The following is a 21,085-nucleotide window of genomic DNA, read 5'->3' as shown; positions in this document are numbered from 1 at the left end:
CACGTCCCATCTCTTGGCATCAGACCGCAGGCAGCGTAAACTGAAGAAATAGCCTTGCCTCTAAAGATGTGGATGGAGGGAGGGCTGAGTTTGAAGATTTCAAAGCCGGGTCTCTCTTTGGGAATGTCTCAGAACAAAGGCACTGAGGCCATTCAGCCATGTTCCTTTTCTTCCTTCTCCTTCCCTCTCCTTGCCTTTTATGTGGCCTTTCTCCTTCCTTCTCAAGCTTTTCTGCTTTTTTTTTTCTTTTATCTTTTAACCTTTTCTCTCTGCCCTCCTGACTGTACTCTCTCCATTGTCTGGAACTTTCTAGTATTTTCTGGTTTGAAATTTTGTGGCTACTAACAAATCACTGGATGGTATAGATACAGTGGAACATTGGACTAGGAATTAGAAGGCTTGACTTTGCCACTTTCTAGCTTGGACTAAGCCGTATGCTTTGTTGGGGGTGGGGTGGGGGGGGATGCTGATTTCTTTAAGTAAATTTACTGAAGTAAAATAGTGATATTGTAACCAAGTGATCTACGTATCACAGTACTGCAGTTTTGTCTCCTACAATTTTGTCCGACCCACATACTGCTGCTATCTACCCTCGCTGTACTGTTCTGGCTCAGTCCACCATTGTCTCCGGCTGGCTCCTGCAAAAGCCTGTGTTCTGGCCTCTCTCTCCAGCTCTGCTTGGGTTCTCCATACTCTATCAAAGGAACTTAACTTGAACATGACAGTTTCCTGGTTAAAACCTTCAGGGGATTAACATTTGCCATTAGGATACAACCCAGACCCCTCAATGTGACTTATAGGGTGTGATATGACCTCTCAGCCTCATCTCCTCTTTTCCTGCTCTGTTGTAGTCACACTGTACCCCTTTGAGTTGCTCAAGCACCATGCTCTTTCTGGCTTCAGGTCTTTGCACAGGTGTTTCCTTCTACCTAGGGGGCACTCATATCCTGTGTCTCTCTAGTAACCCCACCTTGATCCTACTTCTTTGCTCATTCCAACTCATCCTTGAGGCCTCAGTGAAGATATTGCCTCCTCCAGGAAGCCTTCCTTGACTCCCAGGATGGGAGAGATGATCCTTCTTGGTGCTCCCCTAGTATTTTGTACTCTCCTATCACAGAAACGTATTACAGAATGTCGGATACGCCTGGATATGTGTCCTATCAAGCTATAAATGTGTAGCTTCATGGACTGTGTCTTAACTTTCCACCATCATATATCTCAAGGGCCTGGGGCAGTGCCTGGAACACAATAGGTATTCAATAAATAAGTGCGTAAGCCAACACACCCACCTATACTGCTGGCTGCTGTATCACTGGGTCAGGGAGGGTGCTCCAGGGGCTCTGGGTGGCCAGGCCCAGTCCTCCAGGGACTGGCTGGCGGTGGATCAAGCCCTAACCTCAGCCCCGTTCCCCACCCTGTAGCAGCAGCCGAGGCGACGCAGGAGACAGTGGAGTCCCTGATGCAGAAGTTCAAGGAGAGTTTCCGTGCTAACACGCCCATCGACATCAGTCAGCTGCAGCACGCACCCCGCAGCGGCTCGGCAGGAAAGCGGAAACGCAGGAGCAAGTCTCGAGGTAGGCATCAGCGGGCTGTGCCCAGGTTCTGAAGATACCAAGAGCGGTGCCCTCGTCCCGTGCTTCCCTGTTCTCACGGAACTCGTGCTGCTCTCCGCCTGATGGATCCTCTCAGCGGAGGCCTTGGGGACAGCAGATGTGCGCCCCTGGGTGGAGAGCTAAGGGCTCTGAGCCCCAGCTGCTTCATCTGAGAATGGGAATAAATCATCCATCTTTTAGAGTGGTTAAAAAAAATTAGTAATAGTCTATGGAAAGTACCTAGCACAGGACCTGAGTGCAGTTAAATTGGAGCTAGTGTCATTCTGAAGCATGAAGGAGAGGCGGATGGTTATGATAGTGGAAGAATCCTCAGGCTGGGATTCCAGAGCAGAGTTCCGGCTCATTTTTGATAGTCTGAATAATATGACGGTCGAGAGATGGAGCGTTGTAAATTAGAGTTAGATTCCAGTTTTGGTACATATTTGCATTTGAATTTTTGTTCAAATTCAAATGAAGTAATCCTGTCACCTTGGACTGGTCACTCGACTTCTCCAATACACGCCCATCTCACAGCGTTGTTATACTATCTCAGCACAGTGCCCAGCCCACCACACAATAAAAAGTAGATCTTTCCCTCATTGTCCTTCTCGTCCTCCTCCCTTTCTCTCCTCCACATCATCATCTTCTTCCTCTGACAACCAGTGTGACTTTGTATATGGGACAAACCCCCTGTCATTGCCTGATTCCAAATCCATCTCATTTCTTTCAGTCCACTCCTCGTAGGATGGTCACTTTTTTTGTTGTTGTTGTTTTTTTTTTTTTTTGCCTCTCACTTCTCTAGTTCCTACTAACCTGCCTTCGATGATGATGTCACTCTTCTCTCAGAGCTTCTGTGGTTGTCCAGTCCCTTCAGAAGTGTCCAGGCTTAAGAAGATGATGCTCAAGGCCTCCGCAGAGCTCCGATCTCTCCTCTAAACCCGTGCTTTCCACGCTGACGTTCTTTTCTATGGCATCATCTCCACCTGTAATCTCCTAGGTGGACCCTGAGAATAATTGTTGTCACTTATTGACCCTTGTTCCAGGCAGCAAGCTAAATGCTACATGCATCTTATCCCATTTGACCCTCAGCAACCCTAAGCAGCAGGTATAATGACGGTTTCCATTTTGCAGATGAAATCACTGAGTCACCGATTGTTGGGGGAGGCTGACCAAAGGGATACCCAAGTGGGGTAGTACAGCCGGGAAGAACTAAGCAGTCTGAGTTCCAGACTTGTTAACTAAACCACTGTGTTCTATACGCGCGACGTCCTACTGGTCTTTGCAAGATTAGCTTGAATGGCACGTTTCCATGAAGACATCACTGATTGTCACAGTCTCCCACATGGGAATTCCCCCACATCTTTATACAGGTGTTAAATGCTGACTTCATTTTTGTGTAATGCAATTTGCTTTGGTCTGTCTCTCTCCTTAGCTAGACGTCGAGTCCTTGGAAGGCGGGAACTGTCTTATTGTTTGAAACATCTTTGCCTTTTTGGCAAAGTCAGTGCCTGCACATGTGGTAGACACTCGCTGTTTGTTGAGAAAATGTCAAGGTCTCAGTCCTGTGAAACGCTGTCTCCAGTGAAACACCAAGATCTTCTCACTAAGCGGAGGTCTTAAATCGAGGCAGACGGTGACGATGGAAGTTTCTTTATGGAACACACGTAGTAAAGCCCAGGCTGAACTGTGAGTGATAAAGAGCAGTTGCTTTGAGGTCAGCTAATCGCAGCTAATGTGGCCGGCTAACCCCAGCCCAGTCCATTTCAGCTTGTGTGGCTTTGGAAGAGTCATCGGATGTCGCTGAGCCTCAGTTTCCCCTTGTGTAGAAAGAGGATGCCAAGCCCAAATCAGAGGACTGCTGTAAGGATCTGATGAGATGAAGGCAGGCTACCTTGCAGTGCTCAGCTAATATTTACCAGGAGCTGAAGAAAGCCTGGCTTATATTCTTCTTTCTGGGTTGGGCGTGCAGGGTCACTTGTAATTTTGCCCAGCCATCCCTATCCGTCTTTCCTCTTCCACCATTCACCAAGAATCACCCTCCTATATCCCTACCACTCCAGCCCCCATAAACACAATGGATTCCAAGTCCATAACCTCTCCTCTCTTTACTACCAGCCTGAATTCATTTCCTTAGTGTCGTTTCCTGAACATTTTTTATGTCACTGAATTCTTGGCCCCAATTTTCCCTGTTGTGCAGCACAACTGTCTTAACCAGGCCCCTGTTGTTAAGGCGTTTAGGCTGTTTCTAACATGTCACCATTATAAACAATGCCACATGCAACTTTTTTTTCTTTTTGGTGAAAAACTTGGCCTTCATTTTGGAGCCTGTTTCCTTCTCTTACAGCAGAATTTCAGAATTAGATTATTCAAGAAAATCTGCTGCTTGAATTAGACTGATATTGGATATCAAGTTATTTTATTACATGGAGCCTAAGAAAACTAATGCAGGAAGAAATTCATTCTTCCCCTCAACGAATGTCAAGTCTGTCCTCCCTTTCTTTGTCACCATTAGCCACTGCCACCTCTCAACTCTGACTTGCAGCTATACCCTCCTTGCGATTCTGCCTCCCCCAAAGCAGCTAGAGTAGCCTTTTTAGAAACGTAAACCAGACAAGGTTGCTCTTCTGCTTCACATCATTCAGTGTTTGCTGTTATCCTCAGAACACAGTCCAAACTCCGTTCCATGGTTGATAGACCCTGTTCTCTCTGGATCTGGCTTCTGCCCTCTTCACTCACTTGGCATGTCCTTGAAATGCAGACACCCAGACTTCCTTCGTGTTGCACGAACACATCAGATGGTTCCCCGCTTCAGAGCTGAGCACTTGCCGCTCCTTCTCCTTGCTGTGCTTCTGTTCACTCCCCAGCTGCTCTCCCGGATGGCCCCTTCTCACCTTTCAACTCTCAGTCCCAGTGTCCGCTCCTTGGAACTGTCTTCCATGACAACCCAGTCTAATGTTTTACCCCTTTCCATCCCCAACCTGCTAGTATCTGTCACATCAGCCTTTTTCCTTCTGTGATAAATGTGATGGTCTAACATGGCTTTTATTTGTTTGCTTGTTTACTGTCTTCCTCTCTAAAATATGTTTCATGTTCTTAAACCTGATACCTAAAAAAGTGTTTGATACATGTTTGTTGAATAAATGAGCACGTTAACTTCAAAGATCATTGGAAGGTGGCCAAGTTTTATAACTTTCAAATCGATGGTGTAAGAGGGATCCTGGTACAGACCTCCAGGGAATCCGTTTCCCCTAGAGATAGACTCACTGATGCACAGCATAGTAAATGTGCTCAAGTGGATGCTGCTAAAACAGTTTTTAAGATGGCTTAATAACACTACACTCGTGATTTGACTGCCACCATTGCATAAGGTATTTGCAAGAGAGAGTAAGGATGGTGTGCCTCAGCCCTGCACTTCCCAACTCACACACTTACCACTGCAGGTCCTTAAGATTGTCTTGGACAAAAGAATTGCATGGTTCATAAAAGTTTGGGGAGTTGTTAACACTTGCGTCTCCTCTTGGAAATTCGTGAATGCATCTTAGACTCTTAAAGACCCTGGGAAGTCCAGCACTACAGAAAGCTGGATTGCGTCATTTAGCTCAACGTCTGAGACACCATCTTGACCACACACTATCCCACCCCCCAGAACAGTTGTTAACATGCTGAGGAACAGAAGTAACCATAGAAACACAATTTTGGATGTGCTCCATTAGCCTGCGCTGATCATCAAAAAGCCCAAATACCATGGTCTAAATCCTCCGCCTGTCCCTGTCTCTCCTCTCTTCCTGCCACTTAGGTGGCAGGGGGCCTTCTGGGCTCTGGCCTCTCCCTGCTTCATGAGCCTTCGCGCCCAGCCCCTGGTGCCCAGAGGTACGGCACAGAAAGCCGTTGTCATGGAGTTGAGCACATGGTTAAAAGCAGCTCCAGTGTGTTTCTGTAGCCATGGCTTACTCAGGAGAGGCCTGCCAGCTGCTGAAGTGCATCGTCCTTAGGCAGACAGGAAGGCAGCGGAGGACTTGATTGCTGCCATCCTGTCCGTGGTGGGGTTTGACGGGGCCGCTCTTGGTTAGCCCCTCCCCCAAGTCCATGGGCAGTGTGAAGGAGACCTTGGCATTCACATAAAGCAGGGTNAGGGACTTATACCTAAAAATAACTTGCACATTTGCCCACTTCCCTATCTCTACTAATCTACTGCTTCTGTGTCTCCTCTCTCTGCTACTCTACCTGCCTCTCTGTCTAACTCTACTACCCTATCCAGGCTCCCATCGTTTCATATGTGAGCTTCTGCGCCATCTTCCCAGTCCATCTTCTCACTTCATTTTCTGCCCTTCTCCAGTGAATTCTCTCTGCTGCCGAAAGGAGCTTCCCTAAATGAAAATATGACCACTTCAGACTCCAATCTAAAACCTTCAGCATGTTCTATCGTTAACAAGGCCCAGAAGGGTTAGGGTTAGGGTTTTAGGGTTAGGATTAGGGTTAGGGTTAGGAGTAGACATCTTCAACACCATCTCAGGCCACTTGCTTGCAGTGGCTCATGCCCAGTGGCTATTGCAGCGCCATTTGATATTCCTCCTCCTAAGGCAGCGGTTCTCAACCTGTGGATCGTGACCCCTTTGGGGGTCGTACGACCCTTTCACAGGGGTCGCCTAAGACCATCGGAAAACAAAAAGATACTTACATTATGATTTATAACAGTAGCAAAATTACAGTTATAGAGTAGCAACGAAAATAATTTTATGATTGGGGGTCACCACAACATGAGGAACTGTATGAAGGGGTCGCGGCATTAAGAAGGTTGAGAACTGCTGTTCTAAGGGGTCTTTGTTTCGACTCTTCACTCTGCCTCTTTTGCTCTTTCCACATCATTCCCTGACCCCTGTCACTTCTTTCCCACCTGATTAACTCATACTTTTCTCAGGACTTCACGCTGCTCACTTCCTTAAAAACAGTTTCCATGACTTTCCTAGACTGAGTCATATCCCTCTTACATAGAGCCTCTTACATCATCTTTCAGCTTTCCTTCCTTGTATATATTGGTAATTTCATTAATATTGGCCTCCCTGTCTGTATGGTGGGCATCGTGAGGGGGTTTTGTTTGTTTGTTTTCACCATTGTACCTTATTATGAACTGCATGCTTGTGTCCCCCGCAAATTTGTATATTAAAGCCTTTATTTCCAGTGTGATGAGGTATTAATCTCCTTGGGCCGCCATAACAAAACGCCATAAATTGGGTTGCTGAAACAACAGAAATGAATTTTCTCACAGTTCTGGGGACCAGAAGTCTAAGATCAGGACGCCAGCATGGCTGGGGGCTGGCTTTTAGATGGTTGCCTCGTCACTGTGCTCACGTGGCCTTTCGTCTCTGTGTACCCATGGAGAGTCTCTCCCTCATTTTTACGAAGACACTAATCCTATTGAATTAGGCCCCCACCCTGATGACGTCATTTACCTTTATCTACTAAAAGCCCAATCTCCAAATGCAGCCACTTTGAGGCTTAAGGCCTCAACTTAGGAAATTTGCGGGTACAGAGTTTAATCCACAGCAGACCGTACGCTGAATTGCTCTGGAGTTTTGACCACAGGATAGCACAGCTCCTACAATCTGTGGTAAATCACTCTCCTGTCTGGGTCTGAAGCATCAGTATTGGGCATGACAGTGCTTCTCAGAACAGGACTATAGCCACTCGCTCGAGGGCTCCGCATCACGGGCTTAGAGTAGGGACCCACGTTTGGGATCTTCTTGGCTCACCTTTACGTAGACCTAATTGACGTATCTGCAGAGAGGGATAGCAAGACAGGCGTGTGAGGACATTATAATGTCACCACATGGTTTGTCTGTATTGTAAATTCACTTTTCCTTAGCATAGATTCCCCACTGTGTCCCCAAAGATGGGGCTTCTCACAGAGCCCAGTGCCCAAACCAGCCTTCTGGGTACGAGCTACCCTGCCGACACATCCATCTAAGCTGATGGCTTTCCTGGGAAAACAGGAGCTGCTTAGAAACTGGTGTTGCTATGTCACCAAGCCTTCTTTGTCCTGTCTCGTGGAACCCCTTCAAAGAAACAGGAACCTGTGGCACGTCCCATCTCTTGGCATCAGACCGCAGGCAGCGTAAACTGAAGAAATAGCCTTGCCTCTAAAGATGTGGATGGAGGGAGGGCTGAGTTTGAAGATTTCAAAGCCGGGTCTCTCTTTGGGAATGTCTCAGAACAAAGGCACTGAGGCCATTCAGCCATGTTCCTTTTCTTCCTTCTCCTTCCCTCTCCTTGCCTTTTATGTGGCCTTTCTCCTTCCTTCTCAAGCTTTTCTGCTTTTTTTTTTCTTTTATCTTTTAACCTTTTCTCTCTGCCCTCCTGACTGTACTCTCTCCATTGTCTGGAACTTTCTAGTATTTTCTGGTTTGAAATTTTGTGGCTACTAACAAATCACTGGATGGTATAGATACAGTGGAACATTGGACTAGGAATTAGAAGGCTTGACTTTGCCACTTTCTAGCTTGGACTAAGCCGTATGCTTTGTTGGGGGTGGGGTGGGGGGGGATGCTGATTTCTTTAAGTAAATTTACTGAAGTAAAATAGTGATATTGTAACCAAGTGATCTACGTATCACAGTACTGCAGTTTTGTCTCCTACAATTTTGTCCGACCCACATACTGCTGCTATCTACCCTCGCTGTACTGTTCTGGCTCAGTCCACCATTGTCTCCGGCTGGCTCCTGCAAAAGCCTGTGTTCTGGCCTCTCTCTCCAGCTCTGCTTGGGTTCTCCATACTCTATCAAAGGAACTTAACTTGAACATGACAGTTTCCTGGTTAAAACCTTCAGGGGATTAACATTTGCCATTAGGATACAACCCAGACCCCTCAATGTGACTTATAGGGTGTGATATGACCTCTCAGCCTCATCTCCTCTTTTCCTGCTCTGTTGTAGTCACACTGTACCCCTTTGAGTTGCTCAAGCACCATGCTCTTTCTGGCTTCAGGTCTTTGCACAGGTGTTTCCTTCTACCTAGGGGGCACTCATATCCTGTGTCTCTCTAGTAACCCCACCTTGATCCTACTTCTTTGCTCATTCCAACTCATCCTTGAGGCCTCAGTGAAGATATTGCCTCCTCCAGGAAGCCTTCCTTGACTCCCAGGATGGGAGAGATGATCCTTCTTGGTGCTCCCCTAGTATTTTGTACTCTCCTATCACAGAAACGTATTACAGAATGTCGGATACGCCTGGATATGTGTCCTATCAAGCTATAAATGTGTAGCTTCATGGACTGTGTCTTAACTTTCCACCATCATATATCTCAAGGGCCTGGGGCAGTGCCTGGAACACAATAGGTATTCAATAAATAAGTGCGTAAGCCAACACACCCACCTATACTGCTGGCTGCTGTATCACTGGGTCAGGGAGGGTGCTCCAGGGGCTCTGGGTGGCCAGGCCCAGTCCTCCAGGGACTGGCTGGCGGTGGATCAAGCCCTAACCTCAGCCCCGTTCCCCACCCTGTAGCAGCAGCCGAGGCGACGCAGGAGACAGTGGAGTCCCTGATGCAGAAGTTCAAGGAGAGTTTCCGTGCTAACACGCCCATCGACATCAGTCAGCTGCAGCACGCACCCCGCAGCGGCTCGGCAGGAAAGCGGAAACGCAGGAGCAAGTCTCGAGGTAGGCATCAGCGGGCTGTGCCCAGGTTCTGAAGATACCAAGAGCGGTGCCCTCGTCCCGTGCTTCCCTGTTCTCACGGAACTCGTGCTGCTCTCCGCCTGATGGATCCTCTCAGCGGAGGCCTTGGGGACAGCAGATGTGCGCCCCTGGGTGGAGAGCTAAGGGCTCTGAGCCCCAGCTGCTTCATCTGAGAATGGGAATAAATCATCCATCTTTTAGAGTGGTTAAAAAAAATTAGTAATAGTCTATGGAAAGTACCTAGCACAGGACCTGAGTGCAGTTAAATTGGAGCTAGTGTCATTCTGAAGCATGAAGGAGAGGCGGATGGTTATGATAGTGGAAGAATCCTCAGGCTGGGATTCCAGAGCAGAGTTCCGGCTCATTTTTGATAGTCTGAATAATATGACGGTCGAGAGATGGAGCGTTGTAAATTAGAGTTAGATTCCAGTTTTGGTACATATTTGCATTTGAATTTTTGTTCAAATTCAAATGAAGTAATCCTGTCACCTTGGACTGGTCACTCGACTTCTCCAATACACGCCCATCTCACAGCGTTGTTATACTATCTCAGCACAGTGCCCAGCCCACCACACAATAAAAAGTAGATCTTTCCCTCATTGTCCTTCTCGTCCTCCTCCCTTTCTCTCCTCCACATCATCATCTTCTTCCTCTGACAACCAGTGTGACTTTGTATATGGGACAAACCCCCTGTCATTGCCTGATTCCAAATCCATCTCATTTCTTTCAGTCCACTCCTCGTAGGATGGTCACTTTTTTTGTTGTTGTTGTTTTTTTTTTTTTTTGCCTCTCACTTCTCTAGTTCCTACTAACCTGCCTTCGATGATGATGTCACTCTTCTCTCAGAGCTTCTGTGGTTGTCCAGTCCCTTCAGAAGTGTCCAGGCTTAAGAAGATGATGCTCAAGGCCTCCGCAGAGCTCCGATCTCTCCTCTAAACCCGTGCTTTCCACGCTGACGTTCTTTTCTATGGCATCATCTCCACCTGTAATCTCCTAGGTGGACCCTGAGAATAATTGTTGTCACTTATTGACCCTTGTTCCAGGCAGCAAGCTAAATGCTACATGCATCTTATCCCATTTGACCCTCAGCAACCCTAAGCAGCAGGTATAATGACGGTTTCCATTTTGCAGATGAAATCACTGAGTCACAGATTGTTGGGGGAGGCTGACCAAAGGGATACCCAAGTGGGGTAGTACAGCCGGGAAGAACTAAGCAGTCTGAGTTCCAGACTTGTTAACTAAACCACTGTGTTCTATACGCGCGACGTCCTACTGGTCTTTGCAAGATTAGCTTGAATGGCACGTTTCCATGAAGACATCACTGATTGTCACAGTCTCCCACATGGGAATTCCCCCACATCTTTATACAGGTGTTAAATGCTGACTTCATTTTTGTGTAATGCAATTTGCTTTGGTCTGTCTCTCTCCTTAGCTAGACGTCGAGTCCTTGGAAGGCGGGAACTGTCTTATTGTTTGAAACATCTTTGCCTTTTTGGCAAAGTCAGTGCCTGCACATGTGGTAGACACTCGCTGTTTGTTGAGAAAATGTCAAGGTCTCAGTCCTGTGAAACGCTGTCTCCAGTGAAACACCAAGATCTTCTCACTAAGCGGAGGTCTTAAATCGAGGCAGACGGTGACGATGGAAGTTTCTTTATGGAACACACGTAGTAAAGCCCAGGCTGAACTGTGAGTGATAAAGAGCAGTTGCTTTGAGGTCAGCTAATCGCAGCTAATGTGGCCGGCTAACCCCAGCCCAGTCCATTTCAGCTTGTGTGGCTTTGGAAGAGTCATCGGATGTCGCTGAGCCTCAGTTTCCCCTTGTGTAGAAAGAGGATGCCAAGCCCAAATCAGAGGACTGCTGTAAGGATCTGATGAGATGAAGGCAGGCTACCTTGCAGTGCTCAGCTAATATTTACCAGGAGCTGAAGAAAGCCTGGCTTATATTCTTCTTTCTGGGTTGGGCGTGCAGGGTCACTTGTAATTTTGCCCAGCCATCCCTATCCGTCTTTCCTCTTCCACCATTCACCAAGAATCACCCTCCTATATCCCTACCACTCCAGCCCCCATAAACACAATGGATTCCAAGTCCATAACCTCTCCTCTCTTTACTACCAGCCTGAATTCATTTCCTTAGTGTCGTTTCCTGAACATTTTTTATGTCACTGAATTCTTGGCCCCAATTTTCCCTGTTGTGCAGCACAACTGTCTTAACCAGGCCCCTGTTGTTAAGGCGTTTAGGCTGTTTCTAACATGTCACCATTATAAACAATGCCACATGCAACTTTTTTTTCTTTTTGGTGAAAAACTTGGCCTTCATTTTGGAGCCTGTTTCCTTCTCTTACAGCAGAATTTCAGAATTAGATTATTCAAGAAAATCTGCTGCTTGAATTAGACTGATATTGGATATCAAGTTATTTTATTACATGGAGCCTAAGAAAACTAATGCAGGAAGAAATTCATTCTTCCCCTCAACGAATGTCAAGTCTGTCCTCCCTTTCTTTGTCACCATTAGCCACTGCCACCTCTCAACTCTGACTTGCAGCTATACCCTCCTTGCGATTCTGCCTCCCCCAAAGCAGCTAGAGTAGCCTTTTTAGAAACGTAAACCAGACAAGGTTGCTCTTCTGCTTCACATCATTCAGTGTTTGCTGTTATCCTCAGAACACAGTCCAAACTCCGTTCCATGGTTGATAGACCCTGTTCTCTCTGGATCTGGCTTCTGCCCTCTTCACTCACTTGGCATGTCCTTGAAATGCAGACACCCAGACTTCCTTCGTGTTGCACGAACACATCAGATGGTTCCCCGCTTCAGAGCTGAGCACTTGCCGCTCCTTCTCCTTGCTGTGCTTCTGTTCACTCCCCAGCTGCTCTCCCGGATGGCCCCTTCTCACCTTTCAACTCTCAGTCCCAGTGTCCGCTCCTTGGAACTGTCTTCCATGACAACCCAGTCTAATGTTTTACCCCTTTCCATCCCCAACCTGCTAGTATCTGTCACATCAGCCTTTTTCCTTCTGTGATAAATGTGATGGTCTAACATGGCTTTTATTTGTTTGCTTGTTTACTGTCTTCCTCTCTAAAATATGTTTCATGTTCTTAAACCTGATACCTAAAAAAGTGTTTGATACATATTTGTTGAATAAATGAGCACGTTAACTTCAAAGATCATTGGAAGGTGGCCAAGTTTTATAACTTTCAAATCGATGGTGTAAGAGGGATCCTGGTACAGACCTCCAGGGAATCCGTTTCCCCTAGAGATAGACTCACTGATGCACAGCACAGTAAATGTGCTCAAGTGGATGCTGCTAAAACAGTTTTTAAGATGGCTTAATAACACTACACTCGTGATTTGACTGCCACCATTGCATAAGGTATTTGCAAGAGAGAGTAAGGATGGTGTGCCTCAGCCCTGCACTTCCCAACTCACACACTTACCACTGCAGGTCCTTAAGATTGTCTTGGACAAAAGAATTGCATGGTTCATAAAAGTTTGGGGAGTTGTTAACACTTGCGTCTCCTCTTGGAAATTCGTGAATGCATCTTAGACTCTTAAAGACCCTGGGAAGTCCAGCACTACAGAAAGCTGGATTGCGTCATTTAGCTCAACGTCTGAGACACCATCTTGACCACACACTATCCCACCCCCCAGAACAGTTGTTAACATGCTGAGGAACAGAAGTAACCATAGAAACACAATTTTGGATGTGCTCCATTAGCCTGCGCTGATCATCAAAAAGCCCAAATACCATGGTCTAAATCCTCCGCCTGTCCCTGTCTCTCCTCTCTTCCCGCCACTTAGGTGGCAGGGGGCCTTCTGGGCTCTGGCCTCTCCCTGCTTCATGAGCCTTCGCGCCCAGCCCCTGGTGCCCAGAGGTACGGCACAGAAAGCCGTTGTCATGGAGTTGAGCACATGGTTAAAAGCAGCTCCAGTGTGTTTCTGTAGCCATGGCTTACTCAGGAGAGGCCTGCCAGCTGCTGAAGTGCATCGTCCTTAGGCAGACAGGAAGGCAGCGGAGGACTTGATTGCTGCCATCCTGTCCGTGGTGGGGTTTGACGGGGCCGCCCTTGGTTAGCCCCTCCCCCAAGTCCATGGGCAGTGTGAAGGAGACCTTGGCATTCACATAAAGCAGGGTGAGCGTTCTTTGAGGGTGAGGAAGAGCTTCCTGAGGTTCATGCAGTGTAGGCAGTGGTCTTTAAAAGTAGGGCTTCGTATTTGAAATTTAGTTCAACCATTGCCTAATTAATTGAATGATCTCAAGCAACGAAGAAGCTGTGTTTAGCCTCAGTTTTCTCATCTGTAAAATGGTGTTAAAATATGAAAATCACATGTGGGTTCTGAGGCAATACCTGCAACATGCTTAGCCCAGTGCCTGGCTCCTGGTCAACCATCCACGAAGAGGAGCTAATATTGTCCTTGTCATTCAGGGTCCTGCACATTTGGTCTCCGGAGGCTCACACGCCCATCCCCTCCACTCTGGGCCATCAGTTGAGGTTTCATTATTGCTCATCCAGATTCTTCCAGCAGCCTCTTCACTCACTAAGCCATCTTCCACCCTGATGGCTGAAGTGATCTTTTGAAAACATGACACTAAATCTGGCCATGTCACTCTCCTGCCCAGGACAGTTTCCTGATATTCTGTCACTTGCATTCTCAAGCTTTTGCAGTAAAGTTCCCTCCAGGCAGATGAGAAGCCACACACCCCAAAAGGGCCTGCAGCTGTGCTCGAACGGCATCAGTCATGAGCCCCAAATCCCAGGTTCCATCTTTAAACAAAAAGTCCATGACAGTCTATTTCATAATATGTACCTGCTTATTTTAAAGGATGTTACATTATTTATCAGTTAAGTAATTGAACATTGTCTCAAGTCTTTAGGTGATAGTCATGTCCCAGGAATAGGAACCGTGTTTATGCTGATATGCTTATAATGCACCATCTTCTAAGGGTTTCCATAGGATCAAATGATGTAAGGCCCATAAAGCACTGAGCATGGAGCCAGGCAAAGGGTGTGCATCCAACCTGTGCGCTCTATTACTTTATTGTTACTAGTCTTATCACTACTATGTGATTATTCTTACTGTTGTCAGTATTATTACCCATCAGGGATACATTTACCCAGTTTTATAAGCAAGAATCTACAGGGTGAAGGGCATACTATTTCATAGGCTTGAAAAGTTGCCTTAGCCTGCTGCACCAGGCCCCGTGCTAGCCTGGACCCCAGCCCACCTCTGGCCCTCTCCAAGCCCCAGCACTGTACTCGGCGGCATCTAACACACTAGCCGTTTTTCCCTCCCCGCAATTTGCCTCACTTCCCAAGTCCGTGTACTCATCGCGCTCTGCCTGAAACACCCTCCTCTTCTCCCCTCTCTCTTCTCCAGGCAAGAAACTTATACTCATTTTTTTTTAAAAAATGTAGTTTCCAAGGACCCACCCCAACTCTTCCCTCAGCCCTAATTCAGCTGAGTGAGCCGCTCCTTTGTCTGGGCACTTGAAGCTCTGTGCTGCTTTCTGTTCCTGCCATGTGGTCCATTGTGAATACATGTGGACACACACATGTCTCCCTCCTTAACTCTGATAGGCCCATGATGAAAGAACAATGATTTATGTCTCTCTGTGGCCCTGATGTAACACAGAACTGGCATAGAATAGCACTGGCTGATGGGAGAATATATGGAGGGAGGGAGGAAGGGAGGGAGGAAAGGAGGGAGGGATGGATGGATGGATGGATGGATGGATGGATGGATGGATGGATGGATGGATGGCATAATGGGTGGATGGCTGGGTAGGTGGGCGGATGGATGCATGGATGGATAAAGAGATAGTTGGAATCCTCACAAAATACAAAGGGTTAACAAAATATGGTACAATTAGCATCTATTGAGCTTTCAGTATGTTCTATGTACTGTGCTCATCACATACTGTCTCATTTAAAAGCTTCCCCAAATTCCAAAAGATAAAGACTATTAATTGCCCCCGTTCTCCGAATTCAAGCTTACATAGGTTCCGAGACTTGTCCTAGTGAATTCAGAGCCCGGCCCAAGCCCTCACCTCGGTTCCCAGCTGACTTGGGTTTTTGTCTTAGCTAGCCTGGCTAAGATCTCGGAGCTGTGAGGTTGTCCAAGGCTAGTCTAAATGCTGGAAGGAAGCTGCCACAGCTTTGCTTACACAGACAGGTGCCTGTACATCAGCCGCGCGGCTGTGAGGGTGTTTGGGAGAGTAAGGCATCTCTCTCTCTGAGCAAACAGAGTCAGGACTGCCCTCTGCAGGCTCTCTCTGGCCCCAGAGAGCCAGTGCCCTGTCCTCAGAAGCAGCGTCCCCAGGGGTTATGTCATCACCCAGGGCTCTGTGACTTTTAAGGCACTCACTTGACATTTTTTGATATGTTGTACACATATAGGGTGTGCCACCTGGACCTCTTCCACCAGCACTTCATCATTTAGCAAAGGAAGCTGAGACGAGACATGTGGAGCACAATGGGATGCATGGGGTGCATGGGAAGGTGTGGGCTGGCCTGGGGTGTTCACTAGGTGGTGAGAATAATTGGTGAAGGCTTCACAGAGGAGGTGGCTTTTGAGGAATGCATTGGTGTCCACCAGGGAGAGGTTGCAGAGGCATTGCTGGTAGGAGAAAGAAAATATGCAAAGGTACATGGCAGTGACCCTGTGCAGGGCCTGGTGGGAATATCTGGGGAAAACTGTGAGCAAAGCAGGTGCTGGTGAGGCAGGAAGACCCTAGACCCACCGTCATAGCCAGGCCCTGGCACTCACTCCCACGATTCCCAGCCATGCCCCACATTGGGAAGAGGAGCACATTCGGGCTCCCCAATAGCTAAGCCCTAATGTACTCTTTTATTGTGAGATGCTGTCCTCAGAATGCAGGCTGATGTTAATATGCATTTTTTTTCCTGTTTATTAGTAACTGGCTATAAATTATTCACTTAGCTGGAAAAAAAATATTCAGAAACATTAATGGCTTTAAATCATCATTTCCCTTCTTGGGTTGTTGCTCTGCTTAAATATTAAACAGGCAGCCAGCAGGACCAGTCTGTGTTCCTTTGGTTCCCATCTGTGTCCCCCCGTCTTACCCAGGAGTTTGAGTGGAGCTTGCTGCCCCTTTTGCCAAAGGAAGTCTTGCTACCCCCCGGTCAAAATGGAGTTCAACCTGAAACCGTGAGATAATTACAGAGATGAAAAACAAGACTGGAAGGACCCCAGATACCTGGAGGCTAGACCTAAACCTCTGATGAAATAACCTCCTTTCTCCACCTCTGTGCCGTCTCTTCAGCTTGAATGTCCTTCCTCCCTCCATTCTGCACGCTAACAGCCTGCTCTTCCTTTAAAACAAAACCTTACAGCCACCTTCTCCACAAAGTCTTTTCAAATGTTTCCCAATTGAAAGCCATGCCTACTCCCTTCAAATTTTGATAATCCCTTCACTGTCTTCCATAAGGTATTTGCCATGTGTTCCCTTTTGTTCGCATAATTCATGGCCCCTTCTCTTCTCCCTTAATTAATCTCCTCAAGTACAGTGACCATGCCCAGGTCATGCCTGTGCTTTCATCGACCAGCCTCATGCCTGACAAATAGCAGATGCTCAATTAATGCTGGATGAATGAATGGATAATTAACCAAATGGGCTGCATGTTCTGGGATAAGACCTTTAATCTCCAAGCTTCAATGCCCCCATCAAAGAAGCTGTGTAGCTTTGTGGAAATGAGCTCAGGTCTGGACGCAGAGTGACGTGGACTCATATTCAGTCTCTGCCTCTGACTCACTCAACTTTGGGAAATGACTTATTGTGCTACATCGCCATTACCCAGTTGGCAAATTGTACAATCAGCCTCCTCATCAGGAGGCTGGGAGGATTGCAGTTAACATATGTAAAGAGCTAAGCAGGCCACACCGAACATAATAAGTACCTAATAAATCTTGGTTGCTAATTTGAAAAGCAAAGGTGATGGGATAGATAATTTCCACAGGTCTCCTCCAACTCAAATGGTCTTTGATTATAAATCTGATCGGAAGCATTGTTGTCTTGTGAACAGTCTAGTATTTGGAGTCAGAAAACCCTGATTTAAACCCCATCTCCTAAATTCAGTGGGTCCTGAAGGAAACTGCTTAATCTTCTTGGGATTCCATCCCCAGCCAGCATCTGGGGACATGACAATACCCGACATTCTTATTTCTCAGGGCTGTTGTGAGACTGTGCTGGAATTGCTTATGGAAATACTCCTTTAAAGCACTCTATAGATTAGCTGCATCCTGGAGTCAGAGCCCTGGCATCTTCAAAAGCAGGGAATGACACACATATTTGATCTGGGAGCCTTTTTCTTGCCCGCAAGTCCCCACTAAGTGATGCTGCCAGGGCCGGTCCCATCTCAACCTAGCCATCCCCAGGTCCTGTTGGACTGAGGCATGGGAGAGCTGATTTGTAGTCAGAGCACACAGTGGCTTCCATAAATCTTCCCTGATGTGTCTTTCAGAGAGGTTTGCGTTCCCGAAAGTGTATGTCTCCTCCAGGCGGTTTCCCTTGTTTGTCTGAAATGGGTCAGGTGGCTCTCAGGGGATTGTGCCAGGCCTGGCACTGTGGTGGAGAGGCAACTGCATTAGCAGAAGGCCCTGAACCAGGTCCTGGTGGGTCCCGGGGACACAACTCGGAGGTATTTCCTTCGTCAGAGTGGCCCAATGTGATGCCAGTGAGAGCTGCGGCTTAGTACTCACCCTGAAGCCTTGTGACTTAATACAGCAACTATTTATATGGTTCTTAATTCAAATCAAGCATTTGGACTTGGCTCAGCTGGCAAGTTCTTCTGGTCAGGGTTGGGGCAGGTTCACTGACTGTGGTCACGTACCAGTGGTCAGCCAGCTGTCTGAGGCTGGGTCCCATGTGGAGGGCTCCAAAACCAGCAAGGCCAGCAGCCTCAAGGCCTTTGAGGCTCATGCTCGAAAGGCACACGTCATCCTTTCTGCTTCGTTCTGTTGCTCAAAGAACGTCCCAAGGCCATCTCAGAGTCAAAGAGTGGATAAATAGTTTATCTCTTGAAGAAGGAAAGGGTGAAATATTAGGATGGATTTTGAGACCTACAAGCCTCATAGTCTATGGAGCCTCTACTTTATGTTAAAACCTGGGCTAATCCTCGCTACCCCATGAGGGAAGCGTGATTACTCCCACTTTGCTGATGGAAACCTGAGGCTCAGCTATGTGATGCAACTTCTCGAATGTGGCACAGCTGGCTGGTCCAAGGAAGGACCAGAGCTCTGATTCGAATCCTTCTGTAGCTGACCTCAAGACTCCAGGTGTCCTCAATAAAGCACTTTGCTTTATTGAGCTTCACAGGTGTTGTGTGTTTTTTTTTGACAAACGTGAGGCAAGAGCCTCCACTAGCGAAAAGATTACGATCTGCTATATTGCAACGCTGGCTTTGTTGCTGTGGCCTGGAACCGAACCTGAACTATCTCCAAGGTATGTGTGTCTCCTTTTTTGTGCCTCTGCTACCTTGCCTCTCTTTAACAGTGCTAAAGAGATTTTTTTTTTAAATCTCAAACCATTGGTAGTTAGATCCGGCCTGACTGGGGTTGTATGGAGGGGCGGTAGATTTGGATCCTGGCTCGATCCTTGCGAAGGCCTGTGGTTTTGTTCTGGGTCAACAATTGTTTTCCTAAAGGGCCAGAGAGAAAATATTTGATGCTTTGCTGACCAAGAGGTAAACTTGGGGCTGGTATATAGGCACTTATCCAATGAGAAACAATGTTCTACACATTTTTATTGATGAATTTCAATATATAATCATAATTAAGTACCATTTTTTGTAATAAGCTTCCCCTAATGAGAACAGAATGTATTTATGACCCCAAAATGTGAATTTCATAGAATTTTCACATCTTCACATATTCTTCTTTTGATTTATTTTAACCATTAAAGATGTAAAAACCATTCTTAGCTCGTGGGCATATGAAAAACAGGCAGTGGTCCAGGTTTGGCCCACACCCCCTAGTGTAAGGGAACATCTCTGACGTGGACTCTTAGAATCCTAGAGCAACCCCCCGTGACTATCTAATTGCTGTGCGACTTCAGGAAAAGCCTTAATGTCTCAGAGTCATTGTTGCCTCAGGCTCCCAAGTATAATAAATAATAGAGGGAAACCATTTCTGATATTCTCTTAGCCTATCAGAGACAGAAATGAATTCCAAGGTCACCTAATCCAACCTGTTTGTAGATGTGGAAAGTGATAGAGTGGGGGACCACATCCATGCCACAGAGATGAACTGGCAGACCCCGGAGTGGAAGTCCCCTGACTCAGAAAATTGTTCTCTTTACACGCCATTTGAACGCGTCAAGTCATGTCGGCCGTATTATCTGCCCCAGGACTGAACGTTGAGGAATTGGGATAAAACCCATTGTTGGAAGCTGGCAGCTTGGGCTCTTTTCTAAGTCAACTGTAATCAAATGGGTAAATCACTTAGAAGACAAGGCTCTGCATTTTCCCACGTTCGAGACAGGCGTGGTGAAATGCACTGAGCATGTGGGGTGAAGTGCCGCAGCCATTAGCAGGGAGTTTCCAGCTGTACTCGGGGGAAGGGGGCGGAGGATTTTGCGGAGCAGGTGAGCCTCTGTCTTCCAGCTCCTAGTCTATATTTGTATATTGAGCTTCAGTATTCAGGGGGGAAAGCCCTGATGCTAGATATGTGTTTTTAAACACAAAAGTGGTTTTGTTTGTAACAAAAGCTTTCATTCCTGTATGGAAAGACAGCTGTCGGACTGTGTAAACTTTCAACAGCATGGCACACAAAACTGATAGGGACCTCTTTTCACACATACACACACACACACACCCACACACACACAAATGCTGGATGAAATATATATATATATATATATATATATATATATATATATATATATATGTAATATATATATATATATATACACACACACACATATATGTGTATATATGTACATGTATATATATGTGTGTGTGTATATATATATATACATATATATATATATATATGATTTTATTTAAAAAATGAAGAAAAGAAACTCTTCAGGTATAAGGAATGAGAAAGTCCGGGCTCTGAGTTTAGAAGCTGAGATCATGGTGAGCGGAAGTGGGAAGTGAGAAGGTGTGTGGGGGGGAGGGGTTCCGTAAAAGTAACGGGAAAGCACAAGAAACGAAAACATGGAAGATGACGTTGTAGCAATGAGCCCAAAGCATCCGTCTCCACAATAAATACGATTTTCACATTAAAGTTCACAGATAGATTATATTAAACAAAATCTAGTTATATGCTGTTGAGAAATCTTCCTAAAAGATAAAGACACAAAAGTTTGACAGTGAAGGGAAAGGAAAAATATATACTAGGCAGATACTAATCAAATGAAAACTGGGGAAGACGTATAACTATATTGCAAAATGCTGCTCTGAAAAGTGCTGTTGGAAGCTTGATAGGGATTGCATTGAATCTGTAGATGCATTGGGGCAGTTAGGACATTTTAACAACATTAATTCTTGCAGTCCTTGAAGACAGGACACCTTTCCATTTATTTTAGTCTTCTTTGATTCTTTTATAGGTGTCTTGTGGTTTTCAGTGTAGAGGTCTTCCACCTCTTCTGTTAAGTTTATTCCTAAGTATTTTATTGTTTTTGATGCTATTGTAAATGGGATCATATTCTTTATTTTCCTTTTGGATAATCTGTTGTTAGTGTGTAGAAATGCTACTGATTTTTGTATGCTAATTTTGTATCCTGCAGCTTTATGGACGGAGTGTGTTGATTAGATCTAAGGTGTTTTTGTTTGTTTTGTTTTGTTTTTTTGTGGAGTCTTGAGG

General features: G+C 46.2%; 1 protein-coding gene across 1 annotated transcript in view; it reads left to right on the top strand.

Moving 5' to 3' along the window:
* Positions 1 to 1,421: 1,421 nt before the first annotated feature.
* The window catches only part of ASTN2 (astrotactin 2), a gene marked incomplete at its 5' end in the record, with an annotated part of 619,820 nt that continues 600,156 nt past the window's right edge, over positions 1,422 to 21,085 (top strand). The window contains 2 exons of the mRNA XM_019656843.1: positions 1,422 to 1,574; positions 9,091 to 9,243. Coding sequence (XP_019512388.1) covers positions 1,422 to 1,574; positions 9,091 to 9,243 — 306 coding nt within the window. The remainder of the gene's footprint in view (positions 1,575 to 9,090; positions 9,244 to 21,085) is intronic.

The sequence above is a fragment of the Hipposideros armiger genome, unplaced genomic scaffold (genome assembly GCF_001890085.2).
Source record: "Hipposideros armiger isolate ML-2016 unplaced genomic scaffold, ASM189008v1 scaffold_267, whole genome shotgun sequence".
NCBI classification, from domain to species: Eukaryota; Metazoa; Chordata; class Mammalia; order Chiroptera; family Hipposideridae; genus Hipposideros; species Hipposideros armiger.
Note: the sequence above shows the minus strand (reverse complement) of the source record. Positions and strands in the feature narration are given on the sequence as shown.